Source organism: Pangasianodon hypophthalmus, chromosome 9 (assembly GCF_027358585.1).
Source record: "Pangasianodon hypophthalmus isolate fPanHyp1 chromosome 9, fPanHyp1.pri, whole genome shotgun sequence".
NCBI lineage: Eukaryota > Metazoa > Chordata > Actinopteri > Siluriformes > Pangasiidae > Pangasianodon > Pangasianodon hypophthalmus.
This window is the reverse complement of record NC_069718.1, coordinates 27,591,075-27,616,766: the sequence shown is the minus strand read 5'-3', so window position 1 is coordinate 27,616,766 and position 25,692 is coordinate 27,591,075. Positions and strand designations below refer to the sequence as shown.

The 25,692-nt window shown below is 38.8% G+C and overlaps 1 protein-coding gene across 5 annotated transcripts; it reads right to left on the bottom strand.

The window, feature by feature from the left end:
• LOC113523735 (NACHT, LRR and PYD domains-containing protein 3-like) lies at positions 1-23,030 on the bottom strand. Of its 5 annotated transcripts, none has more exons than XM_053237139.1 (12): positions 22,953-23,030; positions 22,672-22,793; positions 22,095-22,211; positions 20,744-20,798; positions 20,341-20,575; positions 18,303-20,067; positions 16,301-16,387; positions 11,218-11,391; positions 6,020-6,193; positions 2,797-2,970; positions 881-1,057; positions 1-780 (listed from the first exon to the last, which is right to left on the bottom strand). In XM_053237139.1, exons 2-12 carry the CDS (start codon positions 22,722-22,724, stop codon positions 774-776), a joined length of 3,018 nt encoding a protein of 1,005 aa, XP_053093114.1. In that variant the 5' UTR covers positions 22,725-22,793; positions 22,953-23,030; the 3' UTR covers positions 1-773. The 5 variants fall into 5 exon arrangements, with proteins under 5 accessions (XP_053093114.1, XP_053093113.1, XP_053093115.1 ...); XM_053237138.1 differs by having other exon boundaries at positions 22,672-22,852; positions 22,953-23,028; XM_053237140.1 differs by lacking the exon at positions 16,301-16,387 and having other exon boundaries at positions 22,672-22,852; positions 22,953-23,028.
• Between the last annotated feature and the right edge of the window lie 2,662 nt (positions 23,031-25,692).

Here is a 25,692-nt window from a genome sequence, read left to right as displayed (position 1 = left end):
CACCTGAACTGTTGTGTTTCAGTCACAGTCACTGTTTATTTTGTACTACACATAGTGTAAATGACATACAACATATATACAAAACTGTATTAAATGACAGGAATATATACAGTGCATGTACTTAAAGGTTTTCAGTTACAGTTTTTTAGTTAAAAAAAAATCTAAAATTCTTAAATAGTCAAACTACCATGGTTACCACTAAAACACATTAGCAAACTATGAACATTTTTTAAATTAAAAAAAGGATTAAATCAATATTACAACTGTGAATCAATCATCTGTGGAGAAACAAATGTTTCACAGTCAACAATTTACAACAAATTGCAACAAATTATATATTAAATATATAACAATTTATTAAATTATTACAACAAACTGAATGAAGCAATGCTGAGCAGAAACACACTGAATAAATAGATAAAAATGTGGAGCTAAAAATAAGCTATAAACAGCTACAACACATGGATGTGTATTTGTGTAATCAGTGTGATGATGTGATGATACCTCTGTGATGTGTGTAGACACTGAAGGATTTGACTTTGGATTGTAAAATATGTTATTAAAGCCTGAAGTAACTTGTAGCTGAGTGGATAAAAGGATGTGATCAGTCACAGTTATTGTTATGGAACTTCTACATCTGAATATGAATGATTCAGCTCCCAAACTGCTGGAAATGTGGGACGGGTTCTAACACTTCACCAAAACTGCTTTATCCTGGAAAAGAGGTTTGAGGTGAGACTCCTGTCATAACCAGTCCTGGTAAGGTAATACAATTAAATGCTGAAAGACAGAGAAGAACATCAGTGTAAACAAATAGTACACAATAAATATTATTCAATATCATACAGTAGAGTAAAGAGACAGTAAGTCAGTAACTCACAGTAATGTCTCCAGTTTACAGTGTGGCTCCTTCAGTAGATCACAGAGCAGCTTCACTCCTGATTCTCCTGGATTATTACCCTTCAGATCCAGTTCTCTCAGGTGTGATGAGGAGTTTGACCTCAGAGCTGAAGCCAGAGCAGCACAACCTTCATCTGTAATACTGCAGCGCCACATCCTGCAAGAAAGAAAACCTTCTCACACTTAACACACTCAGTTTTAGCATTGAAAACATGAACTACACAAAATCTTTATATACAGTACATTTACTCTCCATCTCACACACACAACAGTGAAAATGTATCAGATCACTATGTAACCCCATTAAAATGTAGTGTGTACATGTTCATGCATATACAGTTTTGTTAAAAATGTAGTTCATATACGCACTTGGAAACACACTCGTACACATAACGCAGTTTGTAAGTAAGGTTTAGTTCATGAAAGTTGGTGGGGATAAAAACTTTTGTTTAATTCGTGTTAAGATAACTTCATTGTGTTGTTTAAAAAGAGAGTGGAAAAGTACAAACCTGGTGAGAGTGGATAAAGGGGGGTTGCCTAGCAACATGCATGATTCTGATTGGTTATTTGGATAGGGGTTAATCAGCGAGGAGAACGGGAAAAGAAAAAAGGAAAAGGAGAAAGTTTTCTCTCTGTGAAAAAACTAGGATTTGTGAATAACTAATGAACTGTGACCAATTTAAAACGTGTTAAAACAATCTAAGCGTGAGAACTTACTAGTTACGAACTGATTAGAAGGAGGGAGCTGCTGTTTCTACATGAAGTTTGCACACAGTGTATTACCTAGCTGACTAGCCTAGTTAGCTAGTCGAACTGCTAGCCTGTTGTTCAGCTCACACAGCTACACACTACTGGCTGCTGTTCACCTGTTTTCCCCTGGGAGTCGCTGAGGAGAACCAGATAGCACTCTGAGCTACCGGGTAACGCTCAGGGTTCCTCTAGCACCGCTGGATAAATGCCTGTGGACGAGTAACACGGAGCGATGCAGGTGCTAACTTCAGAAATGTCGAGCACGTAAAAGCCCAGAAAGCCGTAAAGACCAGGTACCTTTGCAGTCAGTAGAGTCATTGCTCTTCTTAGAGTGAAGAGGCCATTTCAGTCTGGGCCACACCGCACCCCAGCCACCTCACAGCCCTGCAGCTTTTGTTTTGTTTATGCATTTTCAATTTGCCAGTCTGAGTGAGAGCGTGGGCTAAGGATAGCGTGCTTGAGTAAATAATTAACTGTTAGCCGGTACGACATATTGGTTGCTTGGTTTGTTATTAAGTTAATATGATTTGGGATTACTGTATGAGAAAGTAACTATTTTATACAGTTGAGGTATTTTAATTTATTTTGTCTTCATTTAGCAAGTGAACATTTTGGTTGGTGAATATTCATTTGTTGTATTTGATATACTGGCACAAGTATAGATAGCAAAACGAGGCATTTACTTCTAGCAGTAAGTTTCCCTCACTGACACTGAAATACAGTAAGCTACAAGTAGGAGTCCAAGAGATCATATTCCTTCATCCACCATAATTTAGGAAACAACAAAGTGAGTAATGAACCCTTTCACAGCAACAGGGAGAAAAAAGGGCTACAACTACAATTAAAATCACCACAGATGAAAACTGGATGTTGATGCGTTGATTAAATCTCTCTCTCTCTCTCTCTCTCTCTCTCTCTCTCTCTCTGTGACAACAGATTCTGATAGTGTGTCCAGTGAACTTTTCTGATCTTTCTGGAATGTAACAAACACAAAATCTGAAGTAAATCTGATCAAATATTATTAGGTGGCTGTTGTTGTCAACTGTAAGTAACAATTTCTTGATTTGGGAAAGACATTGCTGTTCTGAAACACAGTTAGCTTTTTTACTCAGTTACATTAGATAGATATGTGTGGTGTTTTGAAACCTCAGTTTCTCCAGTGTACAATGTGGATTCTCCAGTCCAGCAGAGAGAAGCTTCACTCCTGAATCCTGCAGTTTATTCTCACTCAGGTTCAGTTCTCTCAGACTGGAGGAGTTTGCGCTGAGAACTGAGGACAGAAGTCTACAGCTTTCCTCTGTCAGATTACACGTCCACAGCCTGGAAGAGAAATGAGGAAAGATGAGGAAGATTTATTTATCTGATTGTGAAATGAGGTGTTTCCATCAGTTGGGAAATAAACTATCTACCTGAACACAAGGTTCTAATGTCAGGATAAAAATATAAAATGAACAGCCTGTGTATAAACTTGGACTGCTCTTGGACAGATCCATGTGTCTCAGTTCATATGAGACGATGTATTTAACTTTCTGAAAAAAGATAATAACAGAGAAGCCCCTCTGAACAAACACGTCTCTTTATTTCTAGCAGAGAGTTTTTCATACAGTGTGTTCAGCAGCTCTGGGGAAAGTTCTGCTGGAGAACATTTACACATTTACACACTGTCCTTTACTGCTTCATTACAGTGTGTTCAGTGTGTAGATCAGTGTACATTGTGCACACATTTACTTTCCTTTACAAACATTTTCTGGAATATTTTTGCTCCCATAGAACAATAGAAACAGGTCTGTAAAATGGTAACAGCTCCATGAGGACAGATAACATCAGAGAAATTGGCTTATTGACCTCACTGTAAAATACGACTAGTACTGGCATGTTATTAAAGTAAATGTGTGTGCAATGTACACTGATCTACACACTGTAGAAATAAATGCACTTTGTTCTGATGTGAGCATTGATGTAGGAATTTTAGCGTTAACACAAAGTTGAATTTCACAGAGACGATAAAACAGTTGGTGTTCATTGGTCTTTGGACCTTAATCTTATAACCTGCAGAAACAGATACAAATCACACACACACACACACACAAAGCTCAACATCAGAAACAATGCTAATCGACACCATATAAAAATACACACTTTAATTTTTTTACTCCTATAAAACACTGGGCCTCATTTATCACACTGGATATGAATGAATTTATTCATAACCCATTTGTAGGAGCATTTACACAGGAAATCTTTAATGTGTAAATTAAAAATATAATGTTGTGGAACATCTACAAGATGTTGAGAGAAAAGGTTGATGAGGTGTTGGATCAGAGTTAAATGGGCTTGGCCACTCAGCACAAGAGCTAGCTCTTTATGTATCTGCATAGCTGCTTTAGCTGGTCTTTATTCTGACCCTCAACCCAGTGCTTCTCCACCAACACCTCACTGTCCTCTACTTTCACATTCATCAGGCACTTATGGAGGAGCTCTGGACTGAGTTGGAGCTTGTGGAAATAGCATGTGCTAGGGGTCTCACTGGGGACAAGAGCTCCTGCGTTTGTGTCAATTTACAGATGAAACAAAACCAAATAAGGTGAAGCTTGATTGATCGGCTTCAAATCTTGCAATTGTCAGTATGTTACTGTGATTTTATAAACAGATTATGCTATTTAATTCAATTACACACCAATTATGATTTTTCTGGAGGATGAAAGCTGGCTTATAAATCACTTCTGTTTGTCACGGCATCTTCTTTAAATGCTGTTCAACACTTTAGAGCCAGCACTAATTTAACCAACACAACAACCTTGTACCATTCCTGTGCATGTCCAAGTTTATCAGCGCTTGGATTTCTTGTTATTATCACGTTTCAAACAGAGAGAAGTGACTGATTGTAGCGTGAGAGGCTGAAGATTGCATCAGTGACCAACAGTCACTGAGACACTTTAAACTATTTAAACACAGCAGTTTCTCTGTGTGATGCTAGTTGTCCATGAACACCTGTGTACAACGTAGATCTCTTTTTCTCATCTTTCATGTAAAACCGCTTTCTTACAAATGAGCTGTGGTGTGCACGCATTTGGTCAGGGTTTTAAATGATCTGCGGCTAAGAGCCAGTTCTGATCACATTTCCATTCTTGTTCTTCTTGACCTGAGTGCAGCTTTCGATACTGTAGACCATGATATTATTCTACACATAGTTGAACACTGGGTAGGTCTCTCAGGAGCCGTACTAAGCTGGTTCAGATCATACATGTGTGGTAGACAGTTTTATGATAAACTGGGAAGTCACTCATCAAGACAATATGATATTTCATTTGGAGTTCCATAAGGATCTATTTTAGCACACTTGCTGTTCTCTCTCTACATGTTACGTCTTGTTAGACTCATTCAAAAGCAGGAAATCAGTTTTCATAGTTATGCAGATGACACACAACTTTATATATATCAGTGTCACTGAGTAATCAAGAGCCAAGTAGCAAATTGATTACATGCTTGAATGAAATATCTGACTGGGTGTTACAGAACTTTCTGCAGGATAGACCAGGATAAAATAGAGATATTAATTGTAGGAGATAAACAGAAAAGAGAATAGTTATTGAAAAATGAGCTGGTTGCAGGTTAGAAATCTGGGTGTAACAGTCGACTCAGATCTCAGCTTTGTTCCTCACATCAATAATATCTCTAAGGTCACATTTAATCATTTGGGGAACATTACAAAAGTTCTTCCATTTTTATCTAAAGCAGAAAAACCTCATACATGCATTTACTTTCTTTACCTACTATTATCTACTATTTATCCATTTCAGTTAGTACAAAATGCAGCTGCTCAGCTTCTAACACAAACTAAAGAGAGACCATATTACTCCTATTGTGCAGGAACTGCACTGGTTACCTGTGACATCCAGAATCAATTTTAAAGTACTCTTATTAGTTTTAAAACTCTTAATGGCATTGCACCTGTGTATTTAGCAGAATGCCTGATGGATTTCACCCCAAATCATTTTTAAACATCAACAAATGCTGGCTTCCTTAAGGTGAATTTTAATAAGAAGAAGCTCGGTGAAACTGCTTTTAGTGTCGCTGCTCCCAGGATGTGGGACTCACTCCCAGCGTATATCCATCAGACACCTTCACTAAATATATTTAAAAAGCAGCTTAAACACGTTTATTTACCTTGCCTTTTAATTAATCCTCTTGATTTTATGCTTAAAACCACTATTTATCTCTTAATAATCTACTCAATACTTTGTTTGATTACATGTATGTATTTCTTAATGACTTTAGGGTTTAATATTTTATTTTCAGGTTGTGTAGCATTATTATTAGGAATTGACATTTATTAACATACTTAATGTTTTTTTTTGTGTGTGTGTACCTCAGTTTCTCCAGTGTACAGTGTGGATTCTCCAGTCCAGCAGAGAGCAGCTTCACTCCTGAATCCTGCAGTTTATTGATACTCAGGTCCAGTTCTCTCAGACTGGAGGAGGTTGAGCTGAGAACTGAGGACAGAACTCTACAGCTTTCCTCTGTCAGATTACACTTACACAGCCTGGAAGAGACATGATGAAATATCAGAACACTGATCTCAAACACACAAACACAGCCATAATACAGCTAAAGTTTAACATGGAACAGAAATGTCAGCGTGTTTCTCTCACACACAGAAATCAGAGGACAGGACACCACATCAGCACATTTACAAGAGCAGGGACGTCTTTCTGCACTCCACAATCTCTCAGCTACAATTTATTATAAGACCATTAGGTCATGTACATAACACACACATGTGAGAGCGAGCAGCCTACAAACAATACACTCTGATCTGTGTTCAAGTTTCTACAACTAACCCTGCAGATATAGTGCATTTTATTACAGAAAATAAAGAATTATAGAACTGTACACTACCAGTTAATAACATGCAGGGCAGCTTGTGTTAGTGTAATAGCAGGGATAAACCCTGTCTTTCAAAGATACAAATGAAACAAAAAAACAAATGAAAACAACAAAAAAAAGAGGATTGTTTTGGATTTTTTTGTGATCAAATTTTTATTTATTTATTCATTTGCTCTGAACAAGCACATCAACATCATAACACAATGCAGTACACGGCAGTATACAAGAATGACAGACCACATCGTTCCTCTTTCGGCTGCTCCCGTTAGGGGACGCCACAGCGGATCATTGGTCCGCATACTTCATTTGGCAGTTTTTACGCCGGATGCCCTTCCTGACGCAGCCCTCCCCAATTTTATCCGGGCTTGGGACCAGCACTGAAAGCGCACTGTTGCACGCAACCCCAGTGACACTAGTCCTCCAGGGACCTTCAGAAATGTGACCACATTAAAACAGGAAAAATACTACTTGTATATACACTCACATAATCTGCTACACACAAACACAACAAACACACACAGGCACATACTGTTTAGAAAACAAAGAGATACAAGTGTTACAGGTTTTATAGGAGACTTTCGAGGGCATTGATTGCCTTACGCCAGTGATTAATATTAACCTCATTAACACCATTAATTCAGGCTGTTGAGAGTTTCATGTAGATTACATCTGTAAAGGACAGAGTCCATGCTCTAATGGAGAGAGACTGAGGAGGTTTCCATTGGACTGCAAGCTGTTTCTTGGCAGCAGTGAGTCCTGAAGGAACTATTCTTTTTCTTATTTTAGAAATGTTAAGCACAGACAAATCATATAGGATCAGGACCAATACAGTTGCGGGCAGCGTCACAGAGATCAAATTCTACAGTTTGGACGCTACCTTTACCCAGAAGTCAGGAACCGGCGGACTCTCCCAAAACATATAGATAAATTCCCTTCTCCTCTGCAGAGTGGAGAGTTGAAGATAAGGACATTTGTTCTTCCATTTGAATTTAGACACAACAGAATGTAATTTTTTTTCCAGAAATTATGGGCTGGGGGTGGGGGGTAATGGAGAAGCACCATGGTGCTAATAAAATGTGTTTTGGACAGAATGTTAAGTTCATCTATCTAGAGAGTCCTGCACCTTGGTAAAAGCTAAGGAGTAATTGTGTTTAGCAATCTGAGAGATAGGAAAATTTTAATTCCTAAGTACTTGAAGTGTGGAACAATGCAAATAGTGTCTGGAATAAATGATGCTATGGCAGGTTCATTTCATCGTAAAAGATTTTGAGCAGTTAGCATGGATAAAACCTTCCCTGAAGGACTGACCATAAGAATGACCATTCCAACCTGCTGAAAGCTTTCATAGCATCAAGTGCTGTTACAGGAGCAATAATATGTGCTACACCATTGATTAATATTTAATAAATTTAATAAATCCTGTCTGAACACAGTTTACTAATGTTGGCATATGGTGCTGAAAGTGACGGGTGAGTAGTTTGGTGTAGAATTTAAGGACAGAATTCAGAAGACTGAGAGGTCAGTAACTGGCACAATCAACTGGATCTTTTTCTAAGATTAAGGAAATTAGGGCTGTATTAACACCCCTTAAAAAAACTGCCCTTTTCAATGGAGTACTTAATGATGTTCAGGAGAAATGAGCCTATTTGATCCCATAAGGTGACACAAAATTCCAGAGGATTCCATGTGATTTACCTCTTTGCATATCGAGGGCAGCCTCTTTCAATTCCTCCAAGGAAACAGGGTTATCCAAATCCCTTGAGTCCAAGCTAGACAGCTGAAGGAGGTTTTACTTACTTACAATATTTTCACATCTATCCTGATCTAGTAATATTTTTGATCTGTATAAGCTGGAATAAAAAGATCAGAAACTATCATTTATCTCTTCAGGATCAGTGGTAATATTCCCATTTGGAGTCTTAATCGCAGGAATGTCTGCAAACTGCTCACTAGTTCTAATTCTCAGTAGATGACTAGGACTGGCACCTTGGAAATACTGTAGTAACACTGTCTAGTCCTATGAATCTGAAACTTTGAAAGCTGTTTTAGAATATCATTATTTCTTTTTTGACTATCTCTCTTTGCAGTGCCACTTATTCTTAGATGCCATGTTGTAACTCTGAGTCAAGACTTTTAAAATTTTCCTCAAGGCTTGTAGTTTAGCAGACTTAGCTTTACGGAGATTAGAACAAAAACATGTGGTGTTACTCCTTATGAAGCCTTTGAATGTATCCCATAATATGCTAGGGTCCTCCACCAAGCCGTTGTTAAAGCTCATAAATTCCTTAAATTCTGTGATAAATTGTGATATGTATATGCTTCTAGCCCAGGAACGCAGAGCTGTAGTGAGCTCCCTTTCTCTAACCCTCGACAAGCTGGAACTATCGAGCACCGTGACCCATATCATGCTAAACTCACCACCGACTATTAAGGAATAACCAGGTAATACTAGTTTCCGGGTAATTGTATGATAGAAGGTTTTATCAAACGTGTTTGGAGCATACGCAGAGATAAGAGCAATTTTCCTGCTGTTAGAATTCATCTTAGCAAATTGTTATCCTACCTGTAAGGTCTGTCCACGTTTCCAGGACTTTTATTTTAAGATTGCGTATAGCTACAAGAACTACTCCTTTGTTTTTGTGTGTCAAATGATGAAAATTTGATTGTATGATAAAACTTATTGGCTATATGACAAACTCAGTGGATGTGTCTCCTATAATAGAGCAATATCTATCTTTTTTCTGATTAAGTAGGTTTAAAGTACTGATTTGTTTGTGGCGAGCGTTCAATCTGCCACAGTTCCAAACCAAAATATTAAGTCGACTCATTATCCAATACATATATTGCAATACTGGAAAAATAAACACCCGCTACCACAACCACAGCGTGTTACATTGATGCCTGTTTTCAACTTTGTAGATGCGAGTCCCTCTCTCAAACTCTGGAGTTACCAACTTTGTCAAAACTCAGTAGACAGAACAGGTTCCAGCCACACACTAGACAACACTTACACAAAGATAACAAGAAAGACAAGTCAGAACCTGAGAGACACAAAAACTCAAAAGAAATTACAGAAATGTGAACTTAAGAAGCCCAGAATGGATCATGACTCTGTATGCAGCCAGGAAGGTTCCAGTCCAACAGTTTAAACTAAAAAAGGAGATAATCAGTTCTCCACCATATAGTTAACCCAGCTAGCCTTAGCAGGCTCAGTCTGAGCACATTCGCCCCAGTGAGCTAGAGCCAGCCTGGTCTATGTGTTATCAGCGGACGTGTGTAGCATCACAATGCTAGCATCTTTATCCTATTAGGCCGAAGCTAGCAATTAGCCTAGCCTGATCTAACCCAGCTCAGACAGCTAGGAGGGCAGTCCAGAACTTTCAGAAATACTATGCATGAAACTGGTGTCTGTCATCCTCCAGAGTCCAGTGAAAAAAAAAAGAAAAGCTAATTTACTGCAATATGAGGTATGAAACTGAAATGTTTCAGTTTCTGTAGCACCGTTAGACTGGCTAGCTTAAACAAGTCCAGTAAGAACAAAGCTCGGAAAAAGGCTGCAGCACCACAACAGAAGCATTGTTAGCCTAGCCATCCACGGCCAGCTTGGAGGTAGATGGTGAAGTGGATCTGCTCGGCACTGCTGCTGTTGAGTTCAGGAAATCCTCCGCAAAAGTGGGCCATCCATGAATTTCAGTGTGGCAGGATAGAGTAGGAAAAACTCAACCCTTTTAGCTCAGGCCATGGACATGGCCTGGGAGAAGGCCAGGCGTTGCTTCACCATGTAGTTACTGTAGTCAGGGGTGAAGCAGACTGTTCTTACATTAGTGAAGAGGGGCTCTTTCTTAGCAGCATGAAGAATGGCTTGGAGGGTTGTATAATGAACACTGAAAATCAGAGTTTGATTTTCCCCTCGTTTGGTTACTGCGTTGCTGTAGATTCGGCGTGCAGAGAGGAGCGGCATTGGGGTATGGATCATTACCCTCTCTCAGCCCAATAGTACAGATGTTACATCTCCTGTTCTTATCTTCATAATCCGCTAGCTTAAGCTCCACTGACTGTAGGGTTTTTTAGTGTCTGCTAGGAGCACTGGAATTGCTCTTCACACCCGACTCTAGCTAGTTGATTGAGTTTAGTTAGTGTGGCTAGCTTCACCCGGATAGCGTTTAGCTTAGCTTTCATTTATTATCCCATCTGCTGTATCTGAGCAAGGTGTGGTTTAAGGTTGTCTCTGTGATTACAAGGAGTGACACGCCTCATACACTTGAGCTTAATTAGGGCTATAATCTTTTATCTTGTTTCAGTGATGTGTCCGGTATACGTCATCAGCAGTCGTGTCACAGACGCAGTTACCAGTGTAATGAACGTGACTGAGGTGCATTATTTACTCTATCATCATTTCTCTCTAAAATGTGTTTGGAGAAGAAAAGTTTTTTTCTAGATTGAGCACACATTGTCTAATCAAAGTACAAATTACACAAAAGGACAGATGACAGAACTGCAAGTTTAGTGTTTTTTAGTTTAAACTAAAGAGTTACAGCTTTTCCGTTTACTGTGTTTGCTATTCAGAGGAAAGGCAGCATGAACCCAGTCGAGCATTACAGACTTAAACCATAAAAAATTATAAACCACTAATGAAGCTGCCTATTTACTTTAAGCATGTATGTATGTGTGTGTGTGTACCTCAGTATCTCCAGTGTACAGTGTGGATTCTCCAGTCCAGCAGAGAGCAGCTTCACTCCTGAATCCTGCAGTTTATTGTGACTCAGGTCCAGTTCTTTCAGACTGGAGGAGTTTGAGCTGAGAACTGAGGACAGAGCTCTACAGCTTTCCTCTGTCAGATTACACTTATACAGACTGGAAGAGAAATGATGAATAAAGAATGATAGAACTGTACACAACCAGTTAATAACATGCCAGTACCAGTGGTACTTTACAGTGAGTTAGTGTCAGGTGGAGGTGTGGGGAAATGGACCCAGATGCAGAGTGAGGAGTTGAAGTTAAAGTTGAAGAGTTTTAATGAAGCTTAATGACAAAATCACAGTCACATAAAACTCACAACACTCGGTAGCAAAAATCTCCCAAGAACAGAAAGTCCAGGTCTCAGTCTATAGGGTCGTGTACACAGAACAGTCAATGACTAAATCCACCGCCATAAATCCACAACAGTGAACACAGTCTCGTTACCCGCAGCACGATGACGTCAGGAACCAGGAAGTCCGTAAAATCCGAAGGACAGAACAAGATCAAAGCCAATAAACAAACCAGGTCTGAGCCGATAAACCCACAGAGAATAATTCCAATTAAATATTTCCAATAATTCCAAGACAGACACACAATAATCCAGCGCTGTGTGGAGGCGTGTGTAGCTTATTTATACAGGTAGCAGTCAGTGGGGAAATGGGGAACAGGTGTGCTCGCGCTTCCGCACAGCGGATGTGGATGCGGGATGAAAACTCCGGCTGGAATGCGGAAGTGCAGGTGTGGTGTCGGAGCGGAGTGTGACAGTTATATGCTGAATTTCACAGAGAAGGTAAAATAGTTGGTGTGTGTTGTTCTTGTACTGTTATAAATCTGTCACCTCGAGACCTCTGATTTTACACACACACTGGATCAGGTGTTTGGTGGGGACCCGAGTACAGGTGGAGTCACATACATCCAAACAGATCCAAACTAAAGACAAAGTTTGATCTGTCCAAACCAAACAAATTAGGTGTGAAAGTGTCCTTATTCTCTCTCTCTCTCTCTCTCTCTCTCTCTCTCTCTCACGTGTCCCTCAGTGCAGATAGGGCTGTGTGATATGGTGATACATATCATAGGATGAAAAAATAGAATATATATATATATATATAGAAGTTATATATTATTCTATTTACGTGTATATATATATATATATATATATATATATACACACACATATATATATATATATATATATATATGTATATATATGTATATATGTATGTATGTAGCCGGGTCTTCAATAGGTCCAAAATCATTGGTAGTGAGACAGTAAAAACTCTCCTGAATAGTGTCAGTATTGTAGCAGTCGCATCCGTCATCAGAGGCATCATTCCTTTAAGAGCTTACATGCGAGATGGAGTAGTCGCTAGGTTAAGATGGGAACGGCTAGTCAGGAGATTAACCCACGGCCGATTCTTGGGGTGGGTGACTGGATTAGGATGGCAAGTAATAGTGGTGATTTTTCTGACGATGATGATATTGAATGGACTAGAATTGTGAATAATAGGAAAGGAGGAGGAAGGAAGGAAAGAACTCAGATGACACAGGTAACACAGTCAGGTAAAAGGGCAGGAAGATGGAAGATGAGGAAACGTATGATGCCAGGAAGAAAGTAATGATGGAGGAGTATAAAGTCATTCTAAAATTCAAGGCAGGAATTGAAGTGTTGTCACTAAGTCCTATTTAACTAACAAATGGATTGAGAAAAGCACTTGGGGATATCGACATGGCTAAAGTAATGCGAGAAGGTAGCCTGTTGGTAAAGTGTAAAAGTGCAGAGCAAAGAAACAAGGCGTTAAAGCTTCAAAGTGTCTGTAAAAAGGAAACTGTAGATAGAAGAGTACTTGGTCAGAGGACAGGAGTGAAAGGAGTAATAAGGGGAATACCTGTAGGAGGAAATCTAGAAGAACTCAAAAAAGGGTTGAAGGGAGGAACAATCAAGCATTCAGAAATGGAGAGAGAGTTGACAGCGAATCTGTTCTGATAGAGTTTAAGGAAGGTGTTCTCCCTAGTAAGGTGATGGTGGGATATCTGAGTTTTAGTGTAAGGTCATATATCCCTCCCCCATTAGATGTTATAAATGTCAGAGATATGGTCATACTTCCAGAGTTTGTAAGGGAAAGCAAAGATGTGGAAGATGTGGAGGAGAGCATGCATATGGAGAATGTGGGAGCAATGTTGTAGCATATGGAGGGTGCGTAGTCAGAAAACAGGCAGGGGAAATCCAGCAACTAAAATCGGAGTGGAAGACAACATATGCAGAGGCAGTGAAGATCTATAATACTGGAAAAAGGGATGAGAACTTGATCCAGCGCAAAGTAACAAGTGCAGGATCTGGATTGGTTGTAGAATGATCAAACTGGAATCTCAATGGACACATTAGTGCTGTTCTTAGCATATGTTATCAACTGCTCTGATCAAGCAAAAACCAAAACTGAGAAAATTAAAGTAATAGTGAAAGCAGCAGCAAAATTTCTGAACATGAAAGAATTATCCTGGGAGAAATTACATGCAGATCTCAGTCAAGAAGAAGGAACCTCAGAAGGCCGATCTCAATTAATACCATAATGTTAATGCTTCAGTGGAATGCCAGAAGTCTATTAGCAAATGGTCAAGAATTCAAAGGGTTCATCAAGAAGTTAAAAGGGAAATCGGACATTATATGCATACAGGAAACTTGGCTTAAACCAAATCTAGATTTTGTTATTCATGGGTATTCCAGTATTCACAAAGATAGAGAGACTGGGAATTGAGGAGGATGTGCTCTATTCATTAAAGAAAGAATAAACCATTCAAGGGTGCAAACAACACAAGACTTAGGACTAGTAGTTGTTGAAATCTGGACCAAGGTAGGAAATGTGAAAATAATAAACTTTTACAACCCATGCAAGAAATTAGAGAAAGAAAAACTAGAGAGGATTCTGGAACATTGGAGAGGGAACATCATCTGGTGTGGAGATTTTAATGCGCACAGCACAGTGTGGGGGGGATCAAGAAGATGCAAATGGGGAAGTAATAGAAAAGTTAATGGATGAAAAAGAATTGGTGTGTTTAAATGATGGATCAGGCACAAGAGTGAATTTGGGGAAGGGCACAGAGTCAGCACTTGATTTGACGCATGTATTACAATCACTAGCTGGGATAAGTACTTGGGATATATCTAGGGAGAGCACAATAGGTAGTGACCACTATCCAGTATTCATAAATATAGGAATTATAAATGAAATAGAACAGGAAAAAAGAAAAGGCAGATGGAAATTTGAGAAAGCAGATTGGAATAAATTTAGAATACTAAGTGAGGAAAAGGTACAAACCATAGATATAGAACAACCGAGTAATGATATTAATTCAGAAATTAGTAGAGCTATATTAGAAGCAGCAAAAGAGTCGATTCCAAAACAATGCAGTAAGTCAAAGAAGAAAATAGTGCCATGGTGGACAGAAGAGTGCACTGAAGCAATACAAAGAAGGAATAAGGCTTTCAAATTGTTAAAAAGAACACTTTGCTGTCAGAATTTAATTGATTATAAAAGGAAACAGGCAATTGTAAGGAACATAATAAAGAAGACTAAAAAAGAATATTGGAAAAAGTATTGTGACTCATTAGGTAGAGAAACACCATTAGAAAGAGTTTGGAGCATGATTAAAAGAATGTCTGGAAATAGAAAAGAATATGGATATCCTATAATGAAAGATGGTACAAATCTGACTGTAGACGATAAAGATAAAGCAGAATTATTGGTGCAAACGTTTGTTAAAGTATACAGTATAAATAATTTGAGTATTGAAGGAAAAAGGGAGAGAGAAAAAACAAAAAGAAAATACATAGAGGAACTGCAAGATGAAAAGGAATATGGAAATACAATGAATGTGATGTTTTCAATTACTGAACTGGAAAATACATTAAGGAAATCAGGGAAAACAGCTCCAGGCAAAGACCAAATAAATTATTGCATGCTTAAAAATCTTAGTGAGAAAGGTAAAGAAATATTTCTAATGATGTACAATAAAATATGGGAAAAAGGGGTTTTGCCCTCACAATGGAAAGAGTGGAATGGAATGGAAATTCCTATAGGTAAACCAGGTAAAGACTCAAGTCTAGCTGAGAGTTACAGGCCGATAGCTTTAACATCCCATATAGGGAAAAATGATTAATGAAAGGCTAGTTTATTATTTGGAGACTAAAGGTATATTAAAATGTTATCAGAGTGGATTTAGGAAAGGAAGAACTACGATAGACCCAGCTCTATGTTTAGAACACGAAATCAGAAAAGCCCAAGTTAACAAGTGTGGTAGCAATATTTTTTGACATAGAAAAAGCATATGATATGCTCTGGAAAGGAGGTTTATTAATAAGATTACATCAGGTAGGAATAAAAGGAAAAATGTATAAATGGATAAGAAACTTCTTAACTGATAGGAAGATGTCAGCAAGAATAGGGAATAACATTAGTGGCAATTATCCAGTAGAGACTGGAACACCTCAAGGAAGTATAATAAGTCCAGTATTGTTTTCAATAATGATAATTGAAGTATTTAGCAATATAGAAAAATCTGTCGGGATTGCTTTATTTGTTGATGATGAAGTTATGAGGAAAAGGGATAGGAATATAGAATATATAGTCAAAAAATAACAATAACAAGAAGCTATAGAGAAGGTAGAGGAATGGGCACTGAAGTGGGGTTTTAGGTTTTCAGTTGCAAAAACAAAAGTTGTGTTCTTTACAAAAAGGAAAACTGATAATCAAGTCAACCTTAAATTATATGGGGAAAACTTAGAAAATGTAAGTAACTTCAAGTATTTAGGAATCTGGTTTGATAAGAAACTCACTTGGTCAGTACATATAGGGAAAGTGGTAGAAAAATGTAAAAAGGTAATGAACTAGCATTAACATACTGGGCCAACTTAGAGGGCCATGATCAAAATCATCCCACTCTGACAGTGTTAAAACCATGTCAGGAGAAAGAAAAGGGAAGCTTAAGAAGTTTTGGTTGGACAACAGAGAATAAAATAAATAATTACAGCCTTGGTGACAAAGAATTAAGTCCAACAGTGACATTCTCTAGTGTCCCTCCGTGGATCCTGGAGGAAGTAAGGGCTGATATGACCCTATTAGAAAAAAGAAAAGAACACTATAATGATAAAGAAGTAATGAAGTAAATAAATATATAGAGAGGAATTACTCTGAACATATGAAAGTATTTACAGATGCATCTAAAACAGAAAATGGCAGAGTAGGCATAGCATTTATTATTCCAGAGATAAACATAGTTTCAAACAAGAGAGTAAATGATAACTTCTCAGTCTATACAGGTGAACTGTTAGCTATTCTAATTGCTCTGATCTGGGTAGAACAAGTCAAACCATCAAAAGTTCTATTGTGCTCTGATTAAAGTAGTTCATTAGATAGTGTCAAAAATATGCAGTCTGACTCAAGACAGGACATAGTGATTTATATTATTAATACAGTGTTTAGGTGCAAACATGCAGGTATAACAATCAATTTCATATGGATTCTGGCACATATAGGAATGGAAGGCAATGAAATAGCGGACAAATATGCAAAAAGTGCAATTAAGCATGAAGAAATAGAACCAACAGTAAAATATAGCAAATTTGAGGTTAAAAGTATAATCAAATCAGGAGTCAAAATGAAATGGCAAGAGGATTGGGATGCAGAAAGTAAGGGTCCAAAAGATATATCATCCAAAGGAAAGTAGGTGAAACAAGAAATAGTTATAGAAATAGGAGAGAGGAAGATATGATTTCTAGAATGAGACTTGGTCATACAGGACTGAACAGTACACTGAAAATAATGAAAAAACATGATAATGGCAAGTGTGGCTACTGTGAAGCATCAGAAACTGCAGACCATGTGTTTGTACGTTGTCCCAAATATAGGGAGGACAGAGAGAGACTTAAAAATTGTATTAAAACAAATAAAATGGTACTCGATATGAAAGAAATCCTAAGAAGGAGTTCTGGAGATGTAGTTTGCAAAGCGATTTTCAGGTTTTTAGAAAGTACTGGACTCTCTAGAAGGATTTAGTAGGAGTTAGTAGTAGGTAGTCATCCTGATCCACACTCCACTCCAGAAGGTTGTGGTAATGCACCTATAAGTTGTTTGCCAACGGCCAACAAACAACAGGAGAAGAACAAGAAGGAGTAGTCGCTAATGTATGATATCACACACTCACGATGGCGCCAAAGCTCCGGGTCCGACACGTGTGAACGTGTGTGCTAAGTTAAAGGCCTGACTGTGATTACCTCTGGATACTGTTGCCACGCCGAAGGAAGCACAGGGCCGCGGGACGATTGTGTGTCCGATTATATTGTATACGTTTTCATATTTGTTTATTTGACAGTTTATCTAAAAGGTTTTGTTTATTTTTGCACTTTTGTCTATCTCAAGAGGGGAGAAAAGCATTTGTACGTGAGCCATTGAGTGTGAGTGATGACCCGTGTTGGCGAGTCGCCATTTTGAAGGTAAATTGGTTCATACTGTAAGCTGTTTTTGAATGTATTTTGTAACGTAATTTTGAAATGTGTTTGCACTTTTGACTCAGTGGTTGTTCTTGTCTGGTAGGAAAAGCCACTACTGTTGTTTTGGTTCTGTTTATGTTTATCGTTATCCTGTCATAGGCCCCAAAGATTGTGCTGTATGGGGGTCACTTCTTACTGTTGGGAATTCCAAGTTTTAACTAAATTAATGCTAACTCCCACCCGGGTTAGTCGGGGAATAAAGACCCACAAAATTATAAGAGTGTTGTGTGTAGTCCCTCCTTTAACACCTGGCTACATATATATAAACAAATTTTCAAGATGTGAAATTATCCATATTGTGATACAAGATTTTGTCCATATCACTCATGCCTTAGTACAGACATAATGTGTTAGTGTAAAATGTGTTAATTTAAAGATGATTAAAGTAACTATTAACAAGCATTAAACCAAACAGGGCAGTTCAGTGTTACATTAAAATAACAAACCATGCAGTAATACATTTATTAATAAAAATACTCACTCAGCTTTTCTGGAGGCTTTGACCACTGGCAGCAGCTTCAGAAGACATTCCTCTGATGGGTCATATTTCCTCAAATTAAACTCATCCAGCTCCTGTTCTGAGTTCAGTAACACAAACACCAGAGCTGACCACTGAGCAGGAGAGAGACTGATTAAACTAAGACAATAGTAACCTCTGTTCAGGTAAGTTTGTACTTCCTGCACTAGAGAATGATCATTCAGTTCATTCAGACAGTGGAACAGATTGATGGATTTCTCTGGAGATGGATTCTCCCTGATCTTCTCCTTGATGTACTCAACTGTTTCCTGTTTGCTGTGAGAGCTGCTTCCTGTCTGTGGCATTAAGCCTCGTAAGAGAGTCTGATTGGACTCCAGGGAGACACCCAGAAGGAAGCGGAGGAACAGATCCAGGTGTCCATTCTCACTCTGTAAGGCCTTGTCCACTGCACTCCTGAGGAAATCAGACATGTTTGACTTTCTGAAAAGATCAGACAGATCAGTGGTTTGTTGTTCTGTTACATTTCTGCTGATCAAGGACAGAAATGCATATAAAGCAGCCAGAAACTCCTGAACACTCAGATGTACAAAGCTGAACACCTTCCCCAGGTGAAGCCCAAACTCCTCTCTGAAGATTTGGGTACACACTCCTGAGTACACTGACACTTCTCTGACATCAATGCCACACTCTCTGAGGTCTTCCTCATAGAAGATCAGGTTTCCTTTCTCCAGCTGTTGGAAAGCCAGTTTTCCCAGTGCCAGGATACTCTCTCTGGTCTGCTGAGGATCTGGATCACATTTCTGATGGTACTTTTGGTCCTTGTGTTTGATCTGAAAGATCAGGAAGTGTGTGAACATTTGAGTCAGAGTCTTGGGGATCTCTCCACTCTCTGCTTCACCCAACATTCTCTCTAGAACAGTGGCTGAAATCCAGCAGAAGACTGGGATGTGGCACATGATGTAGAGGCTTCTTGAAGACTTCATGTGGGTGATGATTTTATTGGCCAGGCTCTGATCACTGATCCTCTTCCTGAAGTACTCCTCTTTCTGAGGATCACTGAAGCCTCGTACCTCCGTTACCTGGTCTACACACTCAGGAGGGATCTGATTGGCTGCTCCTGGTCGAGTGGTTATCCAGAGGAGAGCAGAGGGAAGCAGATTCCCCTTGATGAGGTTTGTCAGCAGCACATCCACTGAGGCTGACTCTGTCACATCACACAATCTCTCATTGTTCTGGAAATTTAGAGGAAGTCGACACTCATCCAGACCATCAAAGATCAACACCACTTTGTAGGAGTCTATTAATTGTAGTTTTCTCATATCTGGGAAAAAGTGATGAAGAAGATTCATCAGACTGAGATTTTGCTGCTTCATCAAATTCAGCTCTCTAAAGGGAAGTGGAAACATGAAGAAGACGTCCTGATTTGCTTTTCCTTCAGCCCAGTCCAGAATGAACTTCTGCACAGAGACTGTTTTTCCAATTCCAGCAACTCCTTTAGTCAGCACAGTTCTGATGGACTTGTCTTTAAAGAGGTCATTACATTTGATGGGTGTCTCCTGTGTTGCTGGTCTCCTGGACGCTGTCTCAATCTGTCTCACCTCATGTTCATTATTGATGTCTCTACTCCAACCCTCTGTGATGTAGAGCTCTGTGTAGATCTCATTCAGAAGTGCTGAGCTTCCATGCTGTGAGATTCCTTCATTAATTCTTTTAAACTTCTCTCTCAGGTTGGATTTCAACTTTGACTGATACACAGAGGCCACAGACTCTAATAAACAAAGTAATAACATTTTTTAGTGCAAAATCACTGAGCACAATAAAAAATGTCAAATTCTTTCAAAAGTTTCTGTTCATTTCTGACTCTTGTACTAAACATTACTGAAGGAACAGGACCATTGTATAGAGTAACCACAAGCTGGACCATGAACAGAAAAGCACCAGATGTACATGATACTAAAATCAAACTTAAAATCAAAACTAATCAAAAAATCAAAACTAAAAGTGTTAATATCTAAAACAATTTCCTCTCTCTAAAGTGAACCTGATGGAATAAAGCCATGACTCCAAGCTCTTTTGTCCAGTGTGTTAGCGAGATCTGTGTGGTTCATGTTCTTCAGGACGTGCAGTGTGATCTTCAGCGCTCCCTCTCTGACACTGTGCAGATCCTCCTCATCCTCCACCTCCCTCTCAGTGCATGCTGGGTAATCTGGACTCAGGAGATTCCTAAACCTCTTCAGCTCATTCTTTATCAGAGTGATGACTTTGTGTTCCAGCTCCTGGTTAGAAACACATAGTAACAGATCTAAATATTATAATGTTACACAGTCATAGATGCTTTTATTTTATGAAAAGAAAAAAAAAACTCTGTCTATTACTACATTTACAACTGTCTGATTACCCATAATTCTGATGCACATCAATAAAACAACACAAGTCACACACACCTTGAATATGGACTCCAACTGATTTCTGCTGATGTATGATTTCTTCTTTTGTGGTCTGTGAATAAATAAAACACATCATGTAATATGGACTATATGATGATACTAATGATAGAATAACAGAATAGTGGGGAAATGCATAATAACGAGCAGTGGCGTAGTAAGAATAATAATACACATCATAAATGTAAGACACTGCAGAATAATAAGGAAATGATGATAAAGTGAAAAGCTTCCTCCACCTGACTAGATCATGTTTTATTTTTTGATTTTGTTCCACTCAATGCCTCAATGCTGGACATCGCTGGAGCACATCTGTGATTCTCTTTTACAGCTAAAACACTTTCACTAGCTGTTAATAACAGTAACTAGCATGGCTATAGGCTAGTTTATATACAGGATGGCTGAGTTGATTATTGTCTAATCATGTTACACAGGTACTCTGCTTGTTACATCAGTGAGCTTCAGAGCTTCATGTCTCCAGGTGGCTGATATTAGGATTTTAGCATTTAGCTTTTGCTCACACAGCCAAAAGCAGCATGAATGCAAAGTTATAGCACTAGAAATAAGTGACATTCTCATCGTGATTTATGAGGATGGTCAAGAGTGCTTTTATTGCACCATCATTTATTTACAATGAGTTCTCAATGATTTCTGAGCTAAACCTATTGCTATTAGCATTGTTAGCATAGCTATATAGTTATCTAACATAGTTATCTAACCAAAGCATTTACTTATTCCTTATCCTTGATAAAAATCTATCTACTGAATTTGTTATGTAAAGCAGGCCACTGAAACAGTTCAAAGCTTACAGATTGTGTTTACAGACCCGTCCAGGAGCAACATCACTAATTCCCTGTCCAGCTTCATTCCTTCATCAGTAATAAAATACCCCATTTTATTTTTTCAGCCACATAATACACTTGTGCTGGGGCCATGATCATTGTTTTTTTTTCATGTTCTGCAAATTTCTAAGTGATGTGTACATGTAAAAATAAATTATTGTACCTTTAACACTCTCCTCTTAACACAATACACTGATTTCAGGATTTCCTAACTGACACTAACATATTTAGAAACAAGCGTTTGAATGAATGAATAAAATAGTTATATTGTAATTAATTTCCCAGGTGTAAATGTTCTTCTGTAGCACCACAGACCCCCCAGCACAGGGACTGCAGGCTGAACTGAACTCTTAAAGCACTTTTCCTCAATGCCAGTCCGACAGCTGCAGCACTGCACAGTTTAGTGTTTTACTGCTTCAACACCCGATAAAGCTCATGGAGGACTTCATAATGAGACAAGTGAGTTTGATCAGGTGGAACACTGCTGTAAAATACCTCACTATACTGACCTCACATCAGTAGAACTGTCTCTGTCTCTGAAGGCAATTGGTTCTTCCATTGACCAGTCACTCTTCATGGACACACAGCTGGGTTCTGGTGAGTCTGATCTCTTTCCCTCCATCATTCTAGAGTTACAACAGAAATATCAGCAATAATTAATACTCTGCTGTCTCAGCACTGTTAAACAATGTGTTCATCATTAAACACCAATAATTCCATCTTTTTAATTCAGCTACAGTCTGCACACTTATTCAAACAGGAGACTCGCCTCATACCTCAGGAATTACTCTGATGTCAGTAGTCCCAATCACAGCTAACTGACTCAGCTGGGTCTTAAAGCCTGTAGAGTTCACTGACTCAAAGCTGTGCTGGTCTTATGCTACACATTACACAGTCCTTTTTACTCTTCTCTCAGTGAATGATTTCTCTAAACTGTTCTTACATCAGATCAGTTATATATTCACTGCTATTAAAAACCTTAAAGCAAAGTTTAGTTCCTCTGTTAACTAGTGAGTGTTTAGAGATACAGATCTGTTCCCATGAGACGGTGTGTATTTATTGCTGGTGAATGGAAAAGTAACTCACCTCTCGTCTTTCTTTAAGTCCTGTTTTCCAGACACACTCATGTTGGAGCTCATGTCTCCTTCTCCAGATTACAGCAGGACACACGTTTACTTCACTCCAACATCGGTGTGTTAAATCAAACCCTGTATCAGCACAGAGTTCACTTACAGGAAATAGTCACGGTATCAAGTCCTAAAACAACCTGTGTACATTAAAACTTCATTATAAACCCACAAAACTCTTCTGCATCTAGTGTCACTTCAGTGTGTTTATATATTGTAGCTTTAGATTTAGATACTCACTGTGTTTTTACTCCTGAAATGGTTTATTTTCTCCTCCATACAAAATGGAGCAGCTGAGTTTCACTTTCACTTTCACGGTTAACAGCGGGAGTCAATCCTCCGCGCATGCGCAAAAACGTCATGAAACTTAAAGGCCAAAGTGGGCCCAGTGTCTTAATGAAACTTTATTCCCAATTACGTGTTTTCTCAGTTTGATGCCTTGATTTGCTTCTGATGTGTAATTATAAAATTGATAAATGACCAGCAACATTATCTGCTTTTCACAGGCAGCTTCTTCTGACTTGGTCTCTGATACACAAGCACAGTTTTCCACCTCACAAGGATTTCATTTGGAATAACTGTAATATTCTTCATAAGAATAAATCAGTATTTTGAAAAAGGTTTTGATAAAAATATTCTGTTAGTCAGTCAGTTAATTAATTCTCGAGGGATGTTGTTCTCATATAAGAGATTTCTAGCTCATTTCCATTCTCCCATTTCCCCAAAAGACTTTTCCAGAGTCATTGGTTCTGTTACTTCAGGTGTTGCTGCATTACTGTAAAATGCTCTTCTCTTGTTTCCAGTTTCTCACTCAATCCGACTGTGTTTTGCTTCATCCTGCAGAAGTAATAACAGATTAGTCTGCTCTTTATTCCAGCAGGACACTGTAACTGTCCCCTATGTAGCTGCTTATTGGATTAATGCAGTAGGTAGCATCTGCTGGAAGAAAGTGTGGACGCTCCCACATACAAGTAAAAGAGATTTCATTAAAAAAAAATCACAAAAATAACTCTGCAAATCATCATATGAAAAAGTTTTAAAATGAAATATGCTCCAGTTGCTCTTTCTGTGGTGACTCTGTTGAAACTGTTGTAATGTGCAGTCTCCATTTTTTATGTAATTACAGCATATAAAATGAATTAATTACGCCACCCAATTTCCATAAACAGGTGTTTTATTTTCATTCAGATTTTTTAAATGAATGAAATATTCCTGTTACTAAAATCTGACCTGCTGTGGTTCTTGGTGCTGTTCCTATCAGAGTTAATCCACTTTTAATGAGCTCTATTGAGTCATAATTCCTCTCCTTGCTGTTGCACATCCATACACAGAGTGATTGGGTGAATTTGTTTCTCTTTCTCATCCATTCCCTGGGTTAGAAATAGAGGAAGATTAGTAGATTAATATATTCATGTCTTATTGGAGCCTTGAGCTCTACTGTATAAATATCTTATAAGAAGCGAGGTTAAAGAGGTATGCTGGAGGTTAATTCATCACTTTTACCAAGTCAGGTTGCAGCTAAAGAAGAGGGATTCTGACCTGGATCCTGTTTGCTCTTTTTATGCTCGTGCTGAAGAAGTGGAAATCCCATCTGTTTTGCTGATGCATACAGTGTTATTCTGGAAGGTCTGTGTTTCTTCTGCTAAATCATTTCTTTATTGTTTTCTAAAATAACATCTTTATTGTATATAGATGTTTTATTTCAATTAAATAAGTTTGACAAAGGTGTAAGGAACTATTTTTTCATCATTAGCCTTTTTTCTTTTACTTGGACAGATTTATTTTTTAATTACAAAAATGTACATTTAAATATACACTATATTACCAAAAGTATTCGGTCACCCATCCAAATGATCAGAATCAGGTGTCCTAATCACTTGGCCTGGCCACAGGTGTATAAAATCAAGCACTTAGACATGCAGACTGTTTTTACAAACATTTGTGAAAGAATGGGCCACTCTCAGGAGCTCAGTGAATTCCAGCGTGGAACTGTCATAGGATGCCACCTGTGCAACAAATCCAGTCGTGAAATTTCCTCGCTCCTAAATATTCCACAGTCAACTGTCAGCTTTATCATAACAAAATGCAAGTGTTTGGGAACAACAGCAACTCAGCCACGAAGTGGTAGGCCACGTAAACTGACGGAGAGGGGTCAGCAGATGCTGAAGCGCATAGTGCAAAGAGGTCGTCGACTTTCTTCACAGTCATTTGTTACAGAGCTCCAAACTTCATGTGACCTTCAGATTAGCCCAAGTACAGTACGCAGAGAGCTTCATGGAATGGGTTTCCATGGCCTAGCAGCTGCATCCAAGCCACACATCACCAAGTGCAATGCAAAGCGTCGGATGCAGTGGTGTAAAGCATGCCGCCACTGGACTCTAGAGCAGTGGAGACGCGTTCTCTGGAGTGATGAATCACGCTTTTCCATCTGGCAATCTGATGGATGAGTCTGGGTTTGGAGGTTGCCAGGAGAACGGTACATTTCGGACTGCATTGGGCCGAGTGTGAAATTTGGTGGAGGAGGAATTATGGTGTGGGGTTGTTTTTCAGGAGTTGGGCTTGGCCCCTTAGTTCCAGTGAAAGGAACTTTGAATGCTTCAGGATACCAAAACATTTTGGACAATTCCATGCTCCCAACCTTGTGGGAACAGTTTGGAGCGGGCCCCTTCCTCTTCCAACATGACTGTGCACCAGAGCACAAAGCAAGGTCCATAAAGACGTGGATGACAGAGTCTGGTGTGGATGAACTTGACTGGCCTGCACAGAGTCCTGACCTGAACCCGATAGAACACCTTTGGGATGAATTAGAGCGGAGACTGAGAGCCAGGCCTTCTCGACCAACATCAGTGTGTGACCTCACCAATGCGCTTTTGGAAGAATGGTCAAAAATTCCTATAAACACACTCCTCAACCTTGTGGACAGCCTTCCCAGAAGAGTTGAAGCTGTAATAGCTGCAAAAGGTGGACCGACATCATATTG

Coding starts and splice junctions, on each gene's coding strand:
- LOC113523735 (XM_053237139.1), bottom strand. CDS start 22,724: ATGAGCTCCAACATGAGTGTGTCTGGAAAACAGGACTTAAAGAAAGAC. Junction 20,068..20,340: donor TCATGGCTTTATTCCATCAG/GTTCACTTTAGA, acceptor TTTGTTTATTAG/AGTCTGTGGCCTCTGTGTAT. Junction 2,971..6,019: donor TGTACACTGGAGAAACTGAG/GTACACACACAC, acceptor TTTCTCTTCCAG/GCTGTGGACGTGTAATCTGA.